The sequence below is a fragment of the Macrosteles quadrilineatus genome, unplaced genomic scaffold (assembly GCF_028750875.1).
Source record: "Macrosteles quadrilineatus isolate MER2022 unplaced genomic scaffold, UCM_ALF_1.0 Scaffold_7__1_contigs__length_78375512, whole genome shotgun sequence".
NCBI lineage: Eukaryota > Metazoa > Arthropoda > Insecta > Hemiptera > Cicadellidae > Macrosteles > Macrosteles quadrilineatus.
In genome coordinates, this window is record NW_026542600.1 from 48,161,582 (window position 1) to 48,177,581 (window position 16,000).

A 16,000-nucleotide genomic window follows, 5' to 3' on the forward strand; every position below is an offset into this window, starting at 1 on the left:
ATAAGATTTAAATCTATAAGTATACAAGAGGATGTTTGTTTGTATAATTGAGAGTGATAAACTCAAACACCGCTGGACCGATGGCCACGAAACTCGGTAAATAGATGTAGAATTTCATGGATTAGGTTTGTACATCAACTTCCTGATAACTCTCAGGGCTTAGCCCCCCTGGGACCATTTTAAAGGTATCCATGTCAGGGATTTTGCAAGACTATTTAAAAAGAATCAAAGAAGCATCTAAATTGTTGACGGCTGTTTCGAATTAACCAACCAGTTGGGTTCTATGATGTTCAATAGCATTAAAAAGGTTACAAGGTTTACCAACAGATTGCAGCACTATTATTTTTTGTTTTCCCTGTTGCAAAGCACGGGTACAGCAGCTACATCGAAAAACCCCCGTAACTTCATAAAAACATTGCAAATTTCCTACTCTAAACTTTTTAAGTTCTTGTTGTTACCACTAGCCAACCTAAAGTAAAATAGTGATATTTTTCGTTAAAAAAACTTAAAACAGGGTGAAATAAAAGCAAATGTGCGTTCTCACCCGATTCCCAACAGATTTTTATAAACAAAAACAGATAAAACCACGATTACTAGAAAAATCCCGGTATGGATCATAAACATAAACAAATGACGTTGTTTGCCCGAATCCTATACTAATAGCATTGAACATATGTTTTGGCAGTTCCATTTAAGCAATGTTAAATAATGTTTATTTTCGGGCCAAAAACGTCATTTGTTTATGTTTATGATCCATACCGGTATTTTTCTAGTAATCGTGGATAAAACTATGACAGCTGATCGATCAGATGTCATGATTAAATATTTGCTCCTGACAAAAGAAACTTTTCTATCCATTTATCTTTGTAACATATAGCTATATAAGCTTGGATTTAATCCTAAATAACTGTTACTACAATGAGATATAACGGTAGTAACTTGGTAAAAAACATGATGATGTTATTCGAAGCTTTTGGTAGAAAGACAGTTAATTTTTCAAATGAAGAATTTCTCCCGTAGTTTGACTTCAGTAGTCCCATATGTCTAATTAGCTTAGGTGATTAGGCTATACGAATGTAATTAATCCTTAATAACTGTTTATATACTGAAAAATAATGTAAAAGCTCATGTTAGCCCGTAGTGAAGTCACAACTTCAGCCAGATCATAACAAAACTCAAAAGTATGTCGGGCGAAGCCCACGGGCATCTGCTAAAGTTTTATAAAACCGACTTTGTAGATGTTTTTAACACTTTATATTTAATTATAATGACTTAACATTTTATACAGGTTGAAAAATCAAGAAAATTCACAATATTTCTAAAATAAATAAATAATGATAACATTATATTCTCATTTATAAAGTGTAAAATCGTCGTTCTGAGATCGGTTAGTTAGAAAAGTGAGAACTAGGACCGACAAAAATAATCTTTTATCATTCTTGATAGCAGTTCCCCTCCGCTAGTCATGTGGACGATATAAAACAACTGGGAATTTTTCGTACTTATTAGGTAAATTTAAATTTGTTTATGAAATTAGTTCATGCACAATTTTTAATATCGTACCTTTGAATAATTTATTTGGATGATGTATTTAAAGGACCTAAGGTGTAGTAAGTTGTGTTGGCAGTGTACACATACAGTATATATAAATACGTCTTCAAACACTAATCGATATATTTGCACTTACACTGGACACTTTTTGCAATAAGCAATGTCCTCAGATTGACCCGTTGATGACCGGTTAGCTGGTCGAAATCGAACGGTATGACAAAGTAACCGTTTTCACTTAAATTAATTTTTATTTAATTTCTGGTCTTTACATAATATTTTTACTCTTTTGGTAATTTTACATAATTATATCATCAAAATTAAATATTTTGTATTTTTTTTTTACTTTCTTTACATTGTTTGCCAGTAATTTCTCAGTTGATTTATTTCTACAGGGCAGGCATACAAAAGAATAGAGTATTTATAACGTTATGAATGGTCAGCAAATAAATTGTTTCTTAAAGGTTTTGATAAGTGATGACAACAAAACAAAGATTGCGGCTACATCGTGAAGAGATATTATTGACTACTTATGCAACCGAATCACTGATATGCACTGACTGTCAAACATCTATAAATAGCCCAATCTGTATACGTTTTGCAGCAACAAACTACCGAAAAGAGCTATTATTAAGTCAACTATTATTATGTTCCGATTTTCGTATATTTTTAGCAATGTCTTTATCTTGATAAAAATACTTAGTATATATTGCCTGCTTGTTGAACGGGTCTTTTAATTTTCAGTTGTTTATAAATCTCTTATTTCAATGTCAACTTAGTTAATAGAAATAATGTTTACTCGTATTCTTACAATTACATACAAACTCTTCAAACAGTACTTTTTATGACCTAAAATCCGTAGCTTTATAACTGTTTAAACAATTCTGATGATTAAGGTGTTCAACCCTTGCTACACAGTTTTTGGGTCTATTAAAACCTAGTTATATGTAAAAACTCTATACCAAACAATGTTCTTCAATGAATCGTAGACCAATAATCAAAGAGTTCAATCTGCCTCGAACAATTCTGGGTTATTTGTATAATTTGCCTTCAATACAATATGCATCCAATAGAAATTCAATATAGTGAACTCTCAGTAATGTTTAAATATTAAAACGATCTTTGCTGGACCCTTTAATGCAAGTCTTTTTGACGTCACATCATAAACCAAATGTTTAATAATCACAATAATTTGACTCGTCTATCTCCACAGTTTCCCAATTCACTCGGATTTTTAGTTTTGAAACTTTTCCCATCAATGTAATACGTAATAGTATTTGTTGGAAGGATTACTCTATTCAGGTGGACCACAAAAAATAAAATAAAACATACAACTCCTATTTTTAAACTCAAGCTACATTTTAAACAAAGAACTCAATTTGAAAAGTCTTGCTCAGCGTGTTTTCCCAATTAACGCCAGTTTCTTAGTAAAATACAACCGAACGTAAAGATAAGGGCCCAATTAACGAGAGTTTCAACCTTGATTACGCCATATGTGAAATACTGCCGTGAACTAATAAATAACCTACATATATACGCTGTTGGGCCGTTCTCTTATCTCACTGATAACCTGTAACCTGTTAACTCGCCGCGGCTGGGAAACTTTGTATAACTCTATCTCGTTAGATGGTTTTTAGACCACTATATCACCGCTTTGTGCAATGAACAAACAATTGCACCAAACAAGCCATTAAAATAATAAATACACACATAGAAAATGTTTAAAATTGCAACCTTGTGCATGTAGAAGTTGTCCAAGGAATAGAATTATGTATTATCGCTATTCTACGATTATAATAAGATAGGTCTTCAAACCCAACATACGCCAAAACCGTAAATATTTAAAAGAGAGTAATTATATAGAGTGTTAAAAAAGGGGGACTTAATTAACGTAGGGATTCCTTGGGTAAAACTAAGAAAAAAGTTTACATAAAAATATGGCCTATCTCGTTTCGTTAAGTGCACAGTACGATCATTTTAGATTACAATGATTTAGTAATTAGAAAAACTAATTTAATATAAAGGACAGTATCCCGTGGATATTTAGCAAATGTTTATGGCAATACCTATTTTTGGGTCAATTTCTGTATTATTTGCCTTAGATAACGTAATTCAGATGATTGTACGCCCTAAAACTAGCAAGACAATCATCAGAATAAACACAAATATTAACGCGGATGGTACACTTAACTTTGGTAAAATATTGACAAAGGACCTGTAGCCCAATATTGTTACCAAATCGATAGTGTTACAGTGGAAATTTTTGAACTAAATTTCGAGTTAAACGTTAATCTCACTAAAATATAAATTACAATAATATGTAAGGCAGATTATTACTGCTATATCCTACAAACAGAATTTAGTATAGTATTATTTTATTCTTGTTTTATTAATATCACGAAGTGAATAGTGTACGGTTTAAAATAAGTAATAAGTAAAATAAGTAAGTAAGCATTAAGTAATACCCCCGCCCCAGCAAACCTGTAGAATAAGCGAATTTCTATATAACTAAGTTGGATTTTTACTAAAATACTCCCACAAAACTCTTAGATTTATTTCCGATTAATTAGGATTACTTTGAGTGAGTAGGTTTGCTGCTCCAGGGAAGGTGATTCAGTGAAGATATTCAGGTAGTGTGTTTTGTATTTAAATGTAGCTTAGTATGAAATAAATAAAATCGACAAATTTTATTAAAACATATCCCTAAACAGATGAATTATAGTTTATTTACTCTCCATAAAATAACATGAGAATTTTAAACTTACAGTTTTTATTAATTTTCTCCGTAACCATTAGGTGTACAAAACAAGTCAATATAATATATAATATTGTTTGTTTTATCTGAAAATACATGTATGTAGGTTAATTTGAACAAGGACATCACAATGAAAAACAAATTGGTCCCGGGTCTTACCCATAAGAAATTTGCTAAAAGGTGATCCTTGCGTCGCAATTGTCTTAAAACGTTAAAACTTAAAAACGAGTTCTACAATGTTGATTCAATTTAAATAAATTACACCAAAATTGAATGTTCCAGTAGAACATTGAGACACTATTTTGAATTGCACATTCATTTATGTTAGAAATAGGGGTTTTAATCAATACAATCAATATTTAACCCTTGGTTAATTTTGGGTGGTTGATTTTCAAGACAAAATTGTTATACTGTATTTGTGTCTATGTCCAGGTAGAAATTACAATTCTTTCAACCAACATTCCACCATTCACCTATTTGGAGTTCGATTTATAATTTCCAAAAAACCACGTTATAGGATTTACATGTAGACCTAGTACTTATCATAGGTACAACTGACTCTTACGCCTAAAATGTTGGGATATTATTTGAATCATGGAATCAACCTTTTTAAACATGAGCAAAGTAGCAAAAGACAAATGAACTATTCATAGAGCGATAAACTTTGACCTGAGGCAAAAACTAAAGGAAACCAAGGTTACATAATACGTATGGAGTACCAGCATAGTACACTAACCTAATTTGAGTAACGTACTTAATGCATTGTTACACAAAATAAAAATCAAGGAATAAATTATATTTCAGATTATTATGCTTTCTAGATAAAAAAATCATACGTTCAGTTACGAGTGTTTATTAGGTTTATTAATGTAAATTGATTTAAATTATATTATCATTGATCACGTCACTACAATGAAAGTTACAGAACAGTTAGTTAAATTTTTAGAGTTATCGGCTTCTGACAATTATTTATTGTGAAGTATCTCTGAATTTAGTATTTTTGGAAGCGCGAGTTTAAAGTTTTAATTGGGGGCGAAAATGTTTTTTTTTCATACTTCCGTTAAGCAAATCGTCGTCGTTAATTTCTGGGATCTCATAGCAAAGACTAATTTGCATGCATTGTAAGTTAAACGAAACCAAACCAAAAGATTATTCGCTAGAATTGTGAAAAGTAGAATCCGTCTACAAAATATTATAACAATGCAGTTCAAACGATTTCAAACAATAATTCAAATCAATTTCCTTATTTGAATTATTTCAGAACTACGTTAACAATACTAGTTAACTGTCAGATAAAATACTGAAAACTATCTTGAGTATTATTTATTATAATTGCATTGTATCTTTTCACAACCACATTGGCGTTCCTATAAGAATACAAATTCTCCTGTAGATTTGCAATAAAGTAATGCCTAAATTTTTTCCAACTTTAAATTAAGATCAGTTAATTAATTTTTTTCGAATTTCAAATAAACGTTTAACCGTGGGATTAGTATGTAGGTCTATAAAGTGACATAATTTATTATCTTAAATAGTTTTGCCTATGTTAAGACTATAACCTGTTAACTAAGACTTTTTGGCCAATGACTGAAAACTAAAATATTCTTCTATGTTTATTCTATTTATACTACTATATGAGGATATACGTGTCATACTTATCATACAAATTAAAGGCTTTACTCAGATTCACATTAATTAACAAAGCTTGTAAACAAATTTGAACACCCCAATTCTTTCTAATTCATCCAATTCAGATAATAAGGGCAAATTGTAAACGACCACAGATATTAAATTAATATTTAATTACTTGATCTACAACATATAGTTTTGTATACAGCCCACATTGATAACTTACCTGTATTATGTAAATATGCATTTTCCTAACAGCTGTCTCATTAAGGTTACTTTACACATGACCTACTTCTGTGTCTTTCCCTGTCAAATGTTTTCTAATAACACATTTTACGTGAAATATTCGCAAATTTAATAAACTGTGGGAACACACATGTTTAAAAGATTGAGATATTTATTCAAGAAGACAGATAGATGAGTAATTAAAATTCTACACTAAACTATCGAAAGGTCGTCGGTTAGATCCTAAGAAGAGTATTTTTGATAGTTTCAAAATAAACCAGCTGTTTTGATCATGGTTTGAGAAACATTTGATATTAGACACTAAAAATACGAAGGGCTTTCTCACTCCATTCTACAATCACATACACCGCTTAAAATACGAAGGTACCCAAAGTGTGTATTAGTATCAGTGAATAAAATGCAATTATAATAATAGTGTATAGTTGTGAGTAGCTAAACTAGCGAGTAGCTATAACTATAAATCTACACGCAAAGGTATCAACCAAATTAAACTAGATATACAGGGTGTATGTAAAAAGCTAAACTCCAGGAAATGGTTCTATGGGCCAAACGAAAATAAAAACAAGAATAACTGTTGTCCCAAAATCGCTCCGTTAACCAGATACTCACCATTTTTATCTTTAATGGTTTCAACCGATCATTATGAAACTTGGTATATTGTATGTTAATGTAATAAAGACCCTCGTTAGAAAAAAATCTACTTGATTAATCATTATATTTCAAAATGGCGACAATTTTAATTTTTTTCAACTTAAAATACAAACAAATTTCTGATTTTATGAAAAAATGACAAGAACACTTTTGGCTAAGTTCAACAAGAATGAATAAGAATTGGCTGAAATATTGTTGTAAAATGGGGCAGACCTGACTAGCTTAGCCTTTTTCTACCACATTTTATAACAAAAAATCGTAATATTTCAGCTTATTTTTATCCAATCTTTTTCAACTTGGTATCGTTTGATAGGGAATTAAAAATGCCAAATAAAAGTGGTCTTGTCTTTTGTTGTAAAATCTGCAATTTTTCAGTCATTTAAGTTTAAAAATGGGTCTTTATTATCCAAGCATACATACCAAGTTTCATAATGATGAAAAACTTTAAAGATAAAAATGTTAATTTGAAATAAACAAAATGGTGAGTATCTGGTTAATGAAGCGATTTCGGAAAAATGTTATTCTTGATTTTCTACCTGATTTTTACCCACAGAACCAATTCCTGGAGTTAAGCTGATTACATACGGGACACCCTGGATCACCTAAGGAAATTATCAAATATTTTACAATTTATTTATTTATTTATTTATTTACGGCTAAATCACCATTTTTAAAATCAATTACATGTATGGTAATTTGTGGACTGTAATGAATACCATTTACCTAAAATGACTTTTTCATTGTGTTTTAAAATTACATCCTAATACTAATAAGATTTAGACCTAAGTAATAATTTTACTGTTAGATTTTCACCTTATGAAAACAGACGATTATAATTATAATTATTCCTTTAACTAGAAAACTAAAATAAAACATTAATTTAACATAATCGAAACACTATTGTTACATTCGAAAAACAAGATTACCAAACGAATCTGTTAGCTAAACAATTATAGAACGGGAAATAGAGTTGGCATTTGTTTTAGGCGATAAGGTGACAAAACACGAAACACTTAAGCTCAAGACGTGAATCGTTTGGACAACGAACGAAATGAGTCAATGTTCTAATGTTTATAATGGCCTGACTCATTTCAAAGTTCGATAAGCCCTAGATCAGATAAGTAGTGTCGTCGAGACGGTGAGAGGTGCAATGTGTGAGGCCCTTGTTTCAGTTTTACCTTTTGTACAGAAAAAAATATTAAGTTGTTTTGTTATACTGCAGATAAAAAGCTCATTTAAATACCGTATATACGGTGGGGGCTGAAGTAGTTCTTAACCTGGTAAAAAGATCAGCAAGAGTCAAGGACATAAGCTGTAAATTTTTCCTGTGTTAAATTATTTTCATAAAAAAGTAGTTCCGATTAAAAATTTACTATCATATTCATAAAGATATTCCAATTTATAATTTGTTTATGTTGTATTTTCATAAGTAATCGCTTAGCCGGTATTCACTTTAGTGTAATTTAAATATAATCATATTTAATTTAGTAATTTTAACTTGATTTTCCCATTTACCATTGTATCTGATGCATCTACAATCAACCAAAACAGGCCAAATAGTTTAATACTTTAATAACAGCTGTTTATTTATTTAGCAGGACAATATTTAAAATCATTGTTTTATATCTTACTTATAAATATATAAACAACACGAAACAATTAATTTTGTGAATTTGTTGAAGGTAAAGTATGCAAATATAGAGAAAGTATATATTCTATTAAGGTGCTTATTACACTGAAATTTGTCAACGGCAATTATTTGTCATCTTTTCAGTAGAAATCGCCATGTATGGTTTAGCCCTTCACAAATCTCTCTAGAGTTGAGCTTTTTAATTATGTGTTAAAGTCTTCAGCTTCTGGGTCCTTGAGAAATAAATTGAAGACTCTACAACTTAAAAATTGTACATAAATTAACTATTGTAGTGCCTTGATGTAATAACAATGTAATAACAAGTCAATGCTAATTTACTTAACACTTTTTGTAGTCTCATTACAAAACTCACCACAGTGAGTCTACTTAAGATTTTACTAAACGATTGGACCAACGAAGGAATCCTCGGAACTTTTATTATTACTTGATGAAAACGTATGGCCATTTTTGGTGAGTGTGTAGTTGGACGGAAGCCTTATTTACTGACTCATACAATTCTAATTTCCTTCTTCAGTTGAGTCGATTGCGTCACTAAATATCACCAAAAGATAAGACGTCCTGTTACCAAGGGAAAACTTCGTCTCTTGTAAGATACGGTACATAGAGTAAATTTACAGTTCATGCCTCTTTTATAATAAGTTTATAAGGCCTTTAAGGTTACCGACCAGCCACAACTATTAACCACTCATTCTAGTTGTTGACCTGTTTTGTTTATAAGTTTATACATGTTCAATATGATGACCTAAATGCACAAACTATTACGGAAGATACGAGATAAAAATAAAAGCTTATTAGGAATGAAAAAATCATAGGCTATAGAAAATAAAAATTACGCTGAATCGATTGACTAATATACATGTGACTTCAAAATTAACGTAGGAAATATATATCTGTATTAAAATGTGGTTGTCACAGTCGGTTTAAACTATGTATTTGTTTGTCGAAAAGTTTGAAACCAGATAAAATTTATAATTTGAAACACCAATCCACATCATTACAAAAACACATATAACAAGTCTTAAGTTATGGTTAAAGTATTTTCAAAGACTATACGTTTAGTGAGAAATGACTCATTTACATGGTATTTTACTTTCAAATAATATGTATCATATGATGTTGCTAAACTGTATGGATATCGAACTTTGGAACAATGTAAAGGCATTGGTATTATATTGTGAACAAATAGACAAATTACTTTTTTTCAGTATAAGTATAATTTCAATTAGGCTACATTTGACAAATTTTATGACGGAGAATTGTTTGATAGATTCGAGATATTGTGCAGTTTGGTATTACAGTCACAAATACAACTGTAAATAACCGATTGAACATGACTGTTCAAAACTCGTGCAACTTGAAAAGAAATAACTGAAATTTGACACTCAAGCAGATTTTAAAAAGCACTAAAGGAAAAGTTGTAATTCGAACTTATTTATATGTAATTTTCAAATTCACGCGACATTTTTGTATTCGAAAATGTAGTTTTATTTTATTTTATTGAGTGATTTCGCCCTCCCGATTTCCTTAACAATCTGAATCGAATTAATTATTGGGAAAGTGTAGATCTTTGTATGGCATCCAATCAAATAATAAATGTATATTTTAATTTCAACGTGTTCTCAATCAATGTTTCCAATGCGTTCACAAGTTAGTTATTGCACACGTCTTTTTTACGTCCGAGTATAATACTAATAATTACTAATAATTAGTATTGCTATATTCTTATGGAACGTTTCCACACACTCTTGTTTCTACGTTTTTAACCAAGTATTTCTGCATTACCCTCAAATTCAAAATCCAACCCTAAATATTAGAATAACAGCAATAGTAGCATATAACAACACTTTGTCCTAGCAAAGTTTACTAAATAATTCTTGGCGAGGTCCAAATAACACTGGGAAGATATGCATACAATTCAAAGTTTTGTTTTCTATTGAGTACAAATTTGTATATCAATAGTTTGTTTTAAGGCGGCGTATTTGACAGAAAAATCATTCTATTTGAGTCTAGTACAAATAAATAGCTAGACGTAGAAAATATGCTAATACATACTATTCTTGTGACACTGTAGATTTGTGTATTTGGGGGGTTGTCCTCGGTTTTTACAATGGCTTGTAATGGAAATATGAGCCATATACAAAAAAAATTAGCATCAACCTAAAAGCTTACCATTAACATTTTAAAATCGAGTTATATGGTCACGTGTCTTACTAATCACTTATTGTTTCAACGCACACGTACCTCTCTGCAATATCCGTCGAACCAAGATGGGTTTCCGCCTGCTGGCCATGACACTACACTCTGTACCTCACCACTAGTCACTCGATGCACACAGCCACACACAGCCACGGACAGTCTCACACTAACACTAACACTCACACCAACACTAACACTCGCACCGGTCAGGGGTCGCCGATAACGACTGATAAAGCTCCAGACGTGGCCAACCGACCAACCCGACAACCCGATCAGGCCCTCCTACACCAACACCCTTAGCAGCCAACTGAAGAATAACTTGGTGCAAGAGGTTGGAACGTGTTGACAAAATTCAATGAAAACTGTATACATAGAATAACGAATATTGGAACTGAATCTGCATGGATCATGAACAAAAACAAATGACGTCACTGGCCCCAGAATAAACAAGTGTGTATTATTTTTCAATAGGGAATGTCAAAAGATTTCCAAATTATATGTTAATGTTATTAGTATAAGATTCGGTTCAGGGACGTCATTTGTTTATGTTTATGGACCATACAATTTCTGTTCTAATATTCGTGGTTAGAATTGATGATTTGTATTAAACTGTATCACTGTATTAAACGTCATGTCTAAATGGACGAACTTAAGCATTTTTTTATTCAAATGGTGTTGAGTGAGGTACACACAGATTGACTTGTAATTTAATAATATTTTCTCTCCCAGTTTTAATAGCAAAGTTACAGTTCAGAAGTCGGAACGTGTTGACAAATATGAAAAAAAAAACTGCACAGTTAAAATGTTTACTTTTACATACCAAGGGATAAAATCTAATTTTCCTACAGTTACCTAGCAATGTACATGTTCTCTCACTGATTTGAGAAAGCAAAGTGGCCAATTCGCTCATCAGTGAGACAATGTTAACATTGTCTCACTCTAATTACTTTGTCTCACTCCAGATTTGCAACGTGAAGGCACGAAATAGTGGGCGCGTAACATGCAGGCAACGTCGTATGCGCGCGAATCAGCTGGTCAGCTGTCGTACTGTTGTATTTGTCACTTACATTAAATGTTATATTAAAAGTTCACTTCTGTGTAAAAATAGGTTATGTTTCTTCACCAATTTATTTGTTTTATGGTAACTGTAGGAAAAGTATAATGTGCAACTCGAGTTCAAAGTACAATTGCCTCACTCGAGAAACCATTCCTCACTCGCCTACGGCTCGTGAGTAAGGATTTCTCTCGAGTGAGTCAATTGCTCACTTTTCTCACTAGTTGCACAAATAACTATTAATGGACCGACTAGGTAAATTTTTAATTCATTCATTTTTAACTCAATCGGAACACATTTACGTGAGCTACTATTAAAACTCTATAGTCTCAATTAGTTTTTATGCTATGGTAGTTTTTATATGACGTAAAGGACGCTTCAAGTTTCGGTTTGTAAAAAATTGAGTTATTCGACAAAAATCATTAATTGACATCAGATTACGCTAACGGTGGCTTAACTATGTCCATTGTTATTCTAAACTGCCCGCAACTCAAACATGGACATTGGATACCTAGTTCTATAGATGGTCAAAGATTAAGTAGGCCTGGTAGATACTAAATCTATAAGTACCAGCTGTAGCAATTTTAGCGAATTTCCCATATAGGGAATAAGCTATTTTTTTATGGGACATAGTTGAGTGAGCCATTTGGAATGAGGTACAGGTGAAATTTTTGTTCTAGTTTGGTTTATAATACTGTGATAGTTTATATGGCACAAACTATGTTTTCGTTAAAAACTTTGCCCTTCCAATTTTAAAATACCTAGTAATATCAGTGGCTTTGCCTAATCCAAATATGTGATGTTAGAGTGGACACAATGTTTACTAAGTGACTCCTTCATTTACCCTTTACTCTGTTTCTGTCTCCCTCCCACATCACATCGTTAAACTGTTAACGTCTAAACGTCCTCAGCCATCCCCCCCCTCCCACTCTGCACTACCTGCCTCTCTACAAGCATTTGATCTACCTAGTAATATCAGTGGCTTTGTCTAAGTCGAGGATGTGATGTTAGAGTGGACACAATGTTTACTAAGTGACTCCTTCATTTACCCTTTACTCTGTTTCTGTCTCCCTCCCACAGCACATCGTTAAACTGTTAACGTCTACGTCCTCAGCCATCCCCCCCTCCCACTCTGCACTACCTGCCTCTCTACAAGCATTTGATCTACCTCGTAGTATATGTGGCTTTGTCTAAGTCAAGGATGTGATGTTAGAGTGGACACAATGTTTTCTAAGTGACTCCTTCATTTACCCTTTACTCTGTTTCTGTCTCCCTCCCACAGCACATCGTTAAACTGTTAACGTCTAAACGTCCTCAGCCATCCCCCCTCCCACTCTGCACTACCTGCCTCTCTACAAGCATTTGATCTACCTAGTAATATCAGTGGCTTTGTCTAAGTCGAGGATGTGATGTTAGAGTGGACACAATGTTTACTAAGTGACTCCTTCATTTACCCTTTACTCTGTTTCTGTCTCCCTCCGACAGCACATCGTTAAACTGTTAACGTCTACGTCCTCAGCCATCCCCCCTCCCACTCTGCACTACCTGCCTCTCTACAAGCATTTGATCTACCTCGTAATATCTGTGGCTTTGTCTAAGTCGAGGATGTGATGTTAGAGTGGACACAATGTTTTCTAAGTGACTCCTTCATTTACCCTTTACTCTGTTTCTGTCTCCCTCCCACAGCACATCGTTAAACTGTTAACGTCTACGTCCTCAGCCATCCCCCCCTCCCACTCTGCACTACCTGCCTCTCTACAAGCATTTGATCTACCTAGTAATATCTGTGGCTTTGTCTAAGTCGAGGATGTGATGTTAGAGTGGACACAATGTTTACTAAGTGACTCCTTCATTTACCCTTTACTCTGTTTCTCTCTCCCTCCCACATCACATCGTTAAACTGTTAACGTCTAAACGTCCTCAGCCATACACCCCCTACTAACTACCTGCCTGTCTACTACTTCTGATGTTCTCTTTGTAAATTAAGGATACATTTACATAATTTGTGTATATAACTAGATAGTATGTACACTTTATTCAGTAAGTTTAGCATTAAAATGCTGATCTTTAAAAGTGCAACTTCCATTATTTTTGCATACGGTTAAAAGTTTAATTTTTGTGTCTGGTATTTATCCTCATAGAAAAATTAAACAAATTTACGAATGATGTACATATTATTATATCTTGGCCAGTGCACTGTTTTCAAACAATACAAAATAGGAATTTTGCGACCAACTTTTCCCTCCATTTTGTAACCAAAAACACCCGTTTATTGGCCAATCACAAAAGAGCAAGACGTTGTATTTGTTTATTCGTATTTGTATACCTGTGTACTATTCTTCCAAGATTGTGTACATTCCATTTGCAGAATGGTTAACATATTGTATGTTTTTATTAGCCTGAATCTGTCATAAACACCAATTTACTAATGGCTCGAAGCAGTAAAGATTGAGCTGATTATATACTCTAGTTGACTATAAAACAAGAGGTAATAGGATAGCTTCAAGTCTCTATCTTATAGCTCAATGGGATGCTCCCTCAACTAATGGGATGCTGTTGTAATGTTGCTAATTTGGATCTGACTTTTGACACTTGCATTCGTTGTTATTTCGTTTTGATTTACCTTGAGATCTTAAGTTTTCCCTGTTCGACTTCTTGGAAAATGAAGAAGATGATGTCCCCTATTACAACGAGATACAAATATAAATGCATGTACATATACAAATACGACGACGTCTCTACGAGCTCTACCTACACAAAAATAGAAATAAATTGAAATATGGACCCTTTGTATGTATTACGAAACTCAAAAGCTCTCAGAATAATGTACAGGAACAAGCCTAAAAATATTGCATAGAATTTTATACCTTTTGTTTTCGGTTTGAACATTTGGTTTTTACATTCCAGTTTGTTTTTTTTTCAAAAAGAATTTATTTCATAATCTGAAATTATATAAAGGTAGAAAGGTCAAATTGAAGTTCATTACCTTAAAAACAGATTTGACTTTTTCCAATGTTATAACCCATAACAGTTTTTAAAAATAATGCTTTGAATGCTGGAAGAGCTCGAAGAGACAAACAAGATATGTCTGCAATGAGGAAATGCCTTTAAGCCGAACAAACTACGTAAATACATTTGATAACGCTGCAAAACTTCATAATTGACATTCCAAACACTGGACACTGAGGGTCTCTGTACTCTACATAAGGCTTGCTATGAATGCTAGACGAGGGATTTTTCCCTACTGGATAATTTGAACGGTCAACTGGCCAATATCACAGAAAACATAGTAGTATGTTTTCTGTGCCAATATGCATTACAGTACTGTCACAGAAAACATACTCTGTGGTACTGTATATGACAACTACGCTAGGCCGGGGGTTCAATTAAAGCTCTATAAACTAGTCGGTTTATATGATTTTGTTTCATTTTAAGCGTTTGGGTTTCTGAGCTCTCAACTCGCTTGTAGAAAATATGTCTTTCCGGGAGAAAAACACTACTTCCCTCGAGCATTTTGCTTGCTTGGGTTTTCTGCTTAGTTTTACCTTGTTGCGGAGGGTTTGTATTATATCTCAGAATTACTATTATTAGTTTGTTTTAAAAGTAGAACTGTTTAAAAACAAGAATCCTTATCGATCGAATCACGAATTTCGAATCCAAGTCAAATTAATATTAACTTTTTTTTACTTATTTGCTATTACTTATTTTGTTCTGAATCAATCTAATCCTTGATTGTCACGTCTGTTTAAGCCAGAATCGAAGCAAAGCGTTGAAACGTCAAGATTATCTAAATATTTCGATATTATACTTTATCTATGGTACAATGTCCCCCGATCGTGGCAACTTCGGGATAAATTTTCAAAACCGCGATAACAATGGAGATGTACCCGTCCGGAAAATTAATTATTTTAAATCCCAATCGAAAAATAAAAATAGAAAACCCGAAAAATAGGACTCGCGAAAGGTGACCTATTTTTCTCTCTCGCATGTAGGTTACTTAGCGTAACCGCCAAACTCTAGGGGGGTCAACAAGTTTAGTTTGGCCCAGGACGGTGAAGGGGGTTTATTCGAGCCAATATAGTCTGTTTGATTGAACCTGTCCCCGGTCTTTTGACTACCTGGGACTAGCCCGGGCCCTAAACTATTGACCAGTTCCCACTTAGACAGGAGACAGGTTCCATCATACAGACTATAGGAGCTACTGAGCTACTCAAGTAGAGTGATGCGTCTGCAGCACCTGAAGACTTACAGCCAGTTGACCGCTCGTCCA

General features: G+C 33.0%; 1 protein-coding gene across 3 annotated transcripts in view; it reads right to left on the minus strand.

Moving 5' to 3' along the window:
- LOC128997796 (zinc finger E-box-binding homeobox protein zag-1-like) overlaps positions 1-16,000 on the minus strand; it is a 496,300-nt gene that overhangs the window by 312,437 nt on the left and 167,863 nt on the right. The window contains exon 1 of one of the 3 annotated variants that reach the window (XM_054423509.1): positions 10,722-10,824. The exons of the other annotated variants lie outside the window; for them this stretch is intronic. Coding sequence (XP_054279484.1) covers positions 10,722-10,770 — 49 coding nt within the window. The 5' untranslated portion in view covers positions 10,771-10,824. Of the gene's footprint in view, positions 1-10,721; positions 10,825-16,000 lie in introns of those variants that run through there. 3 annotated transcript variants of the gene reach the window in all.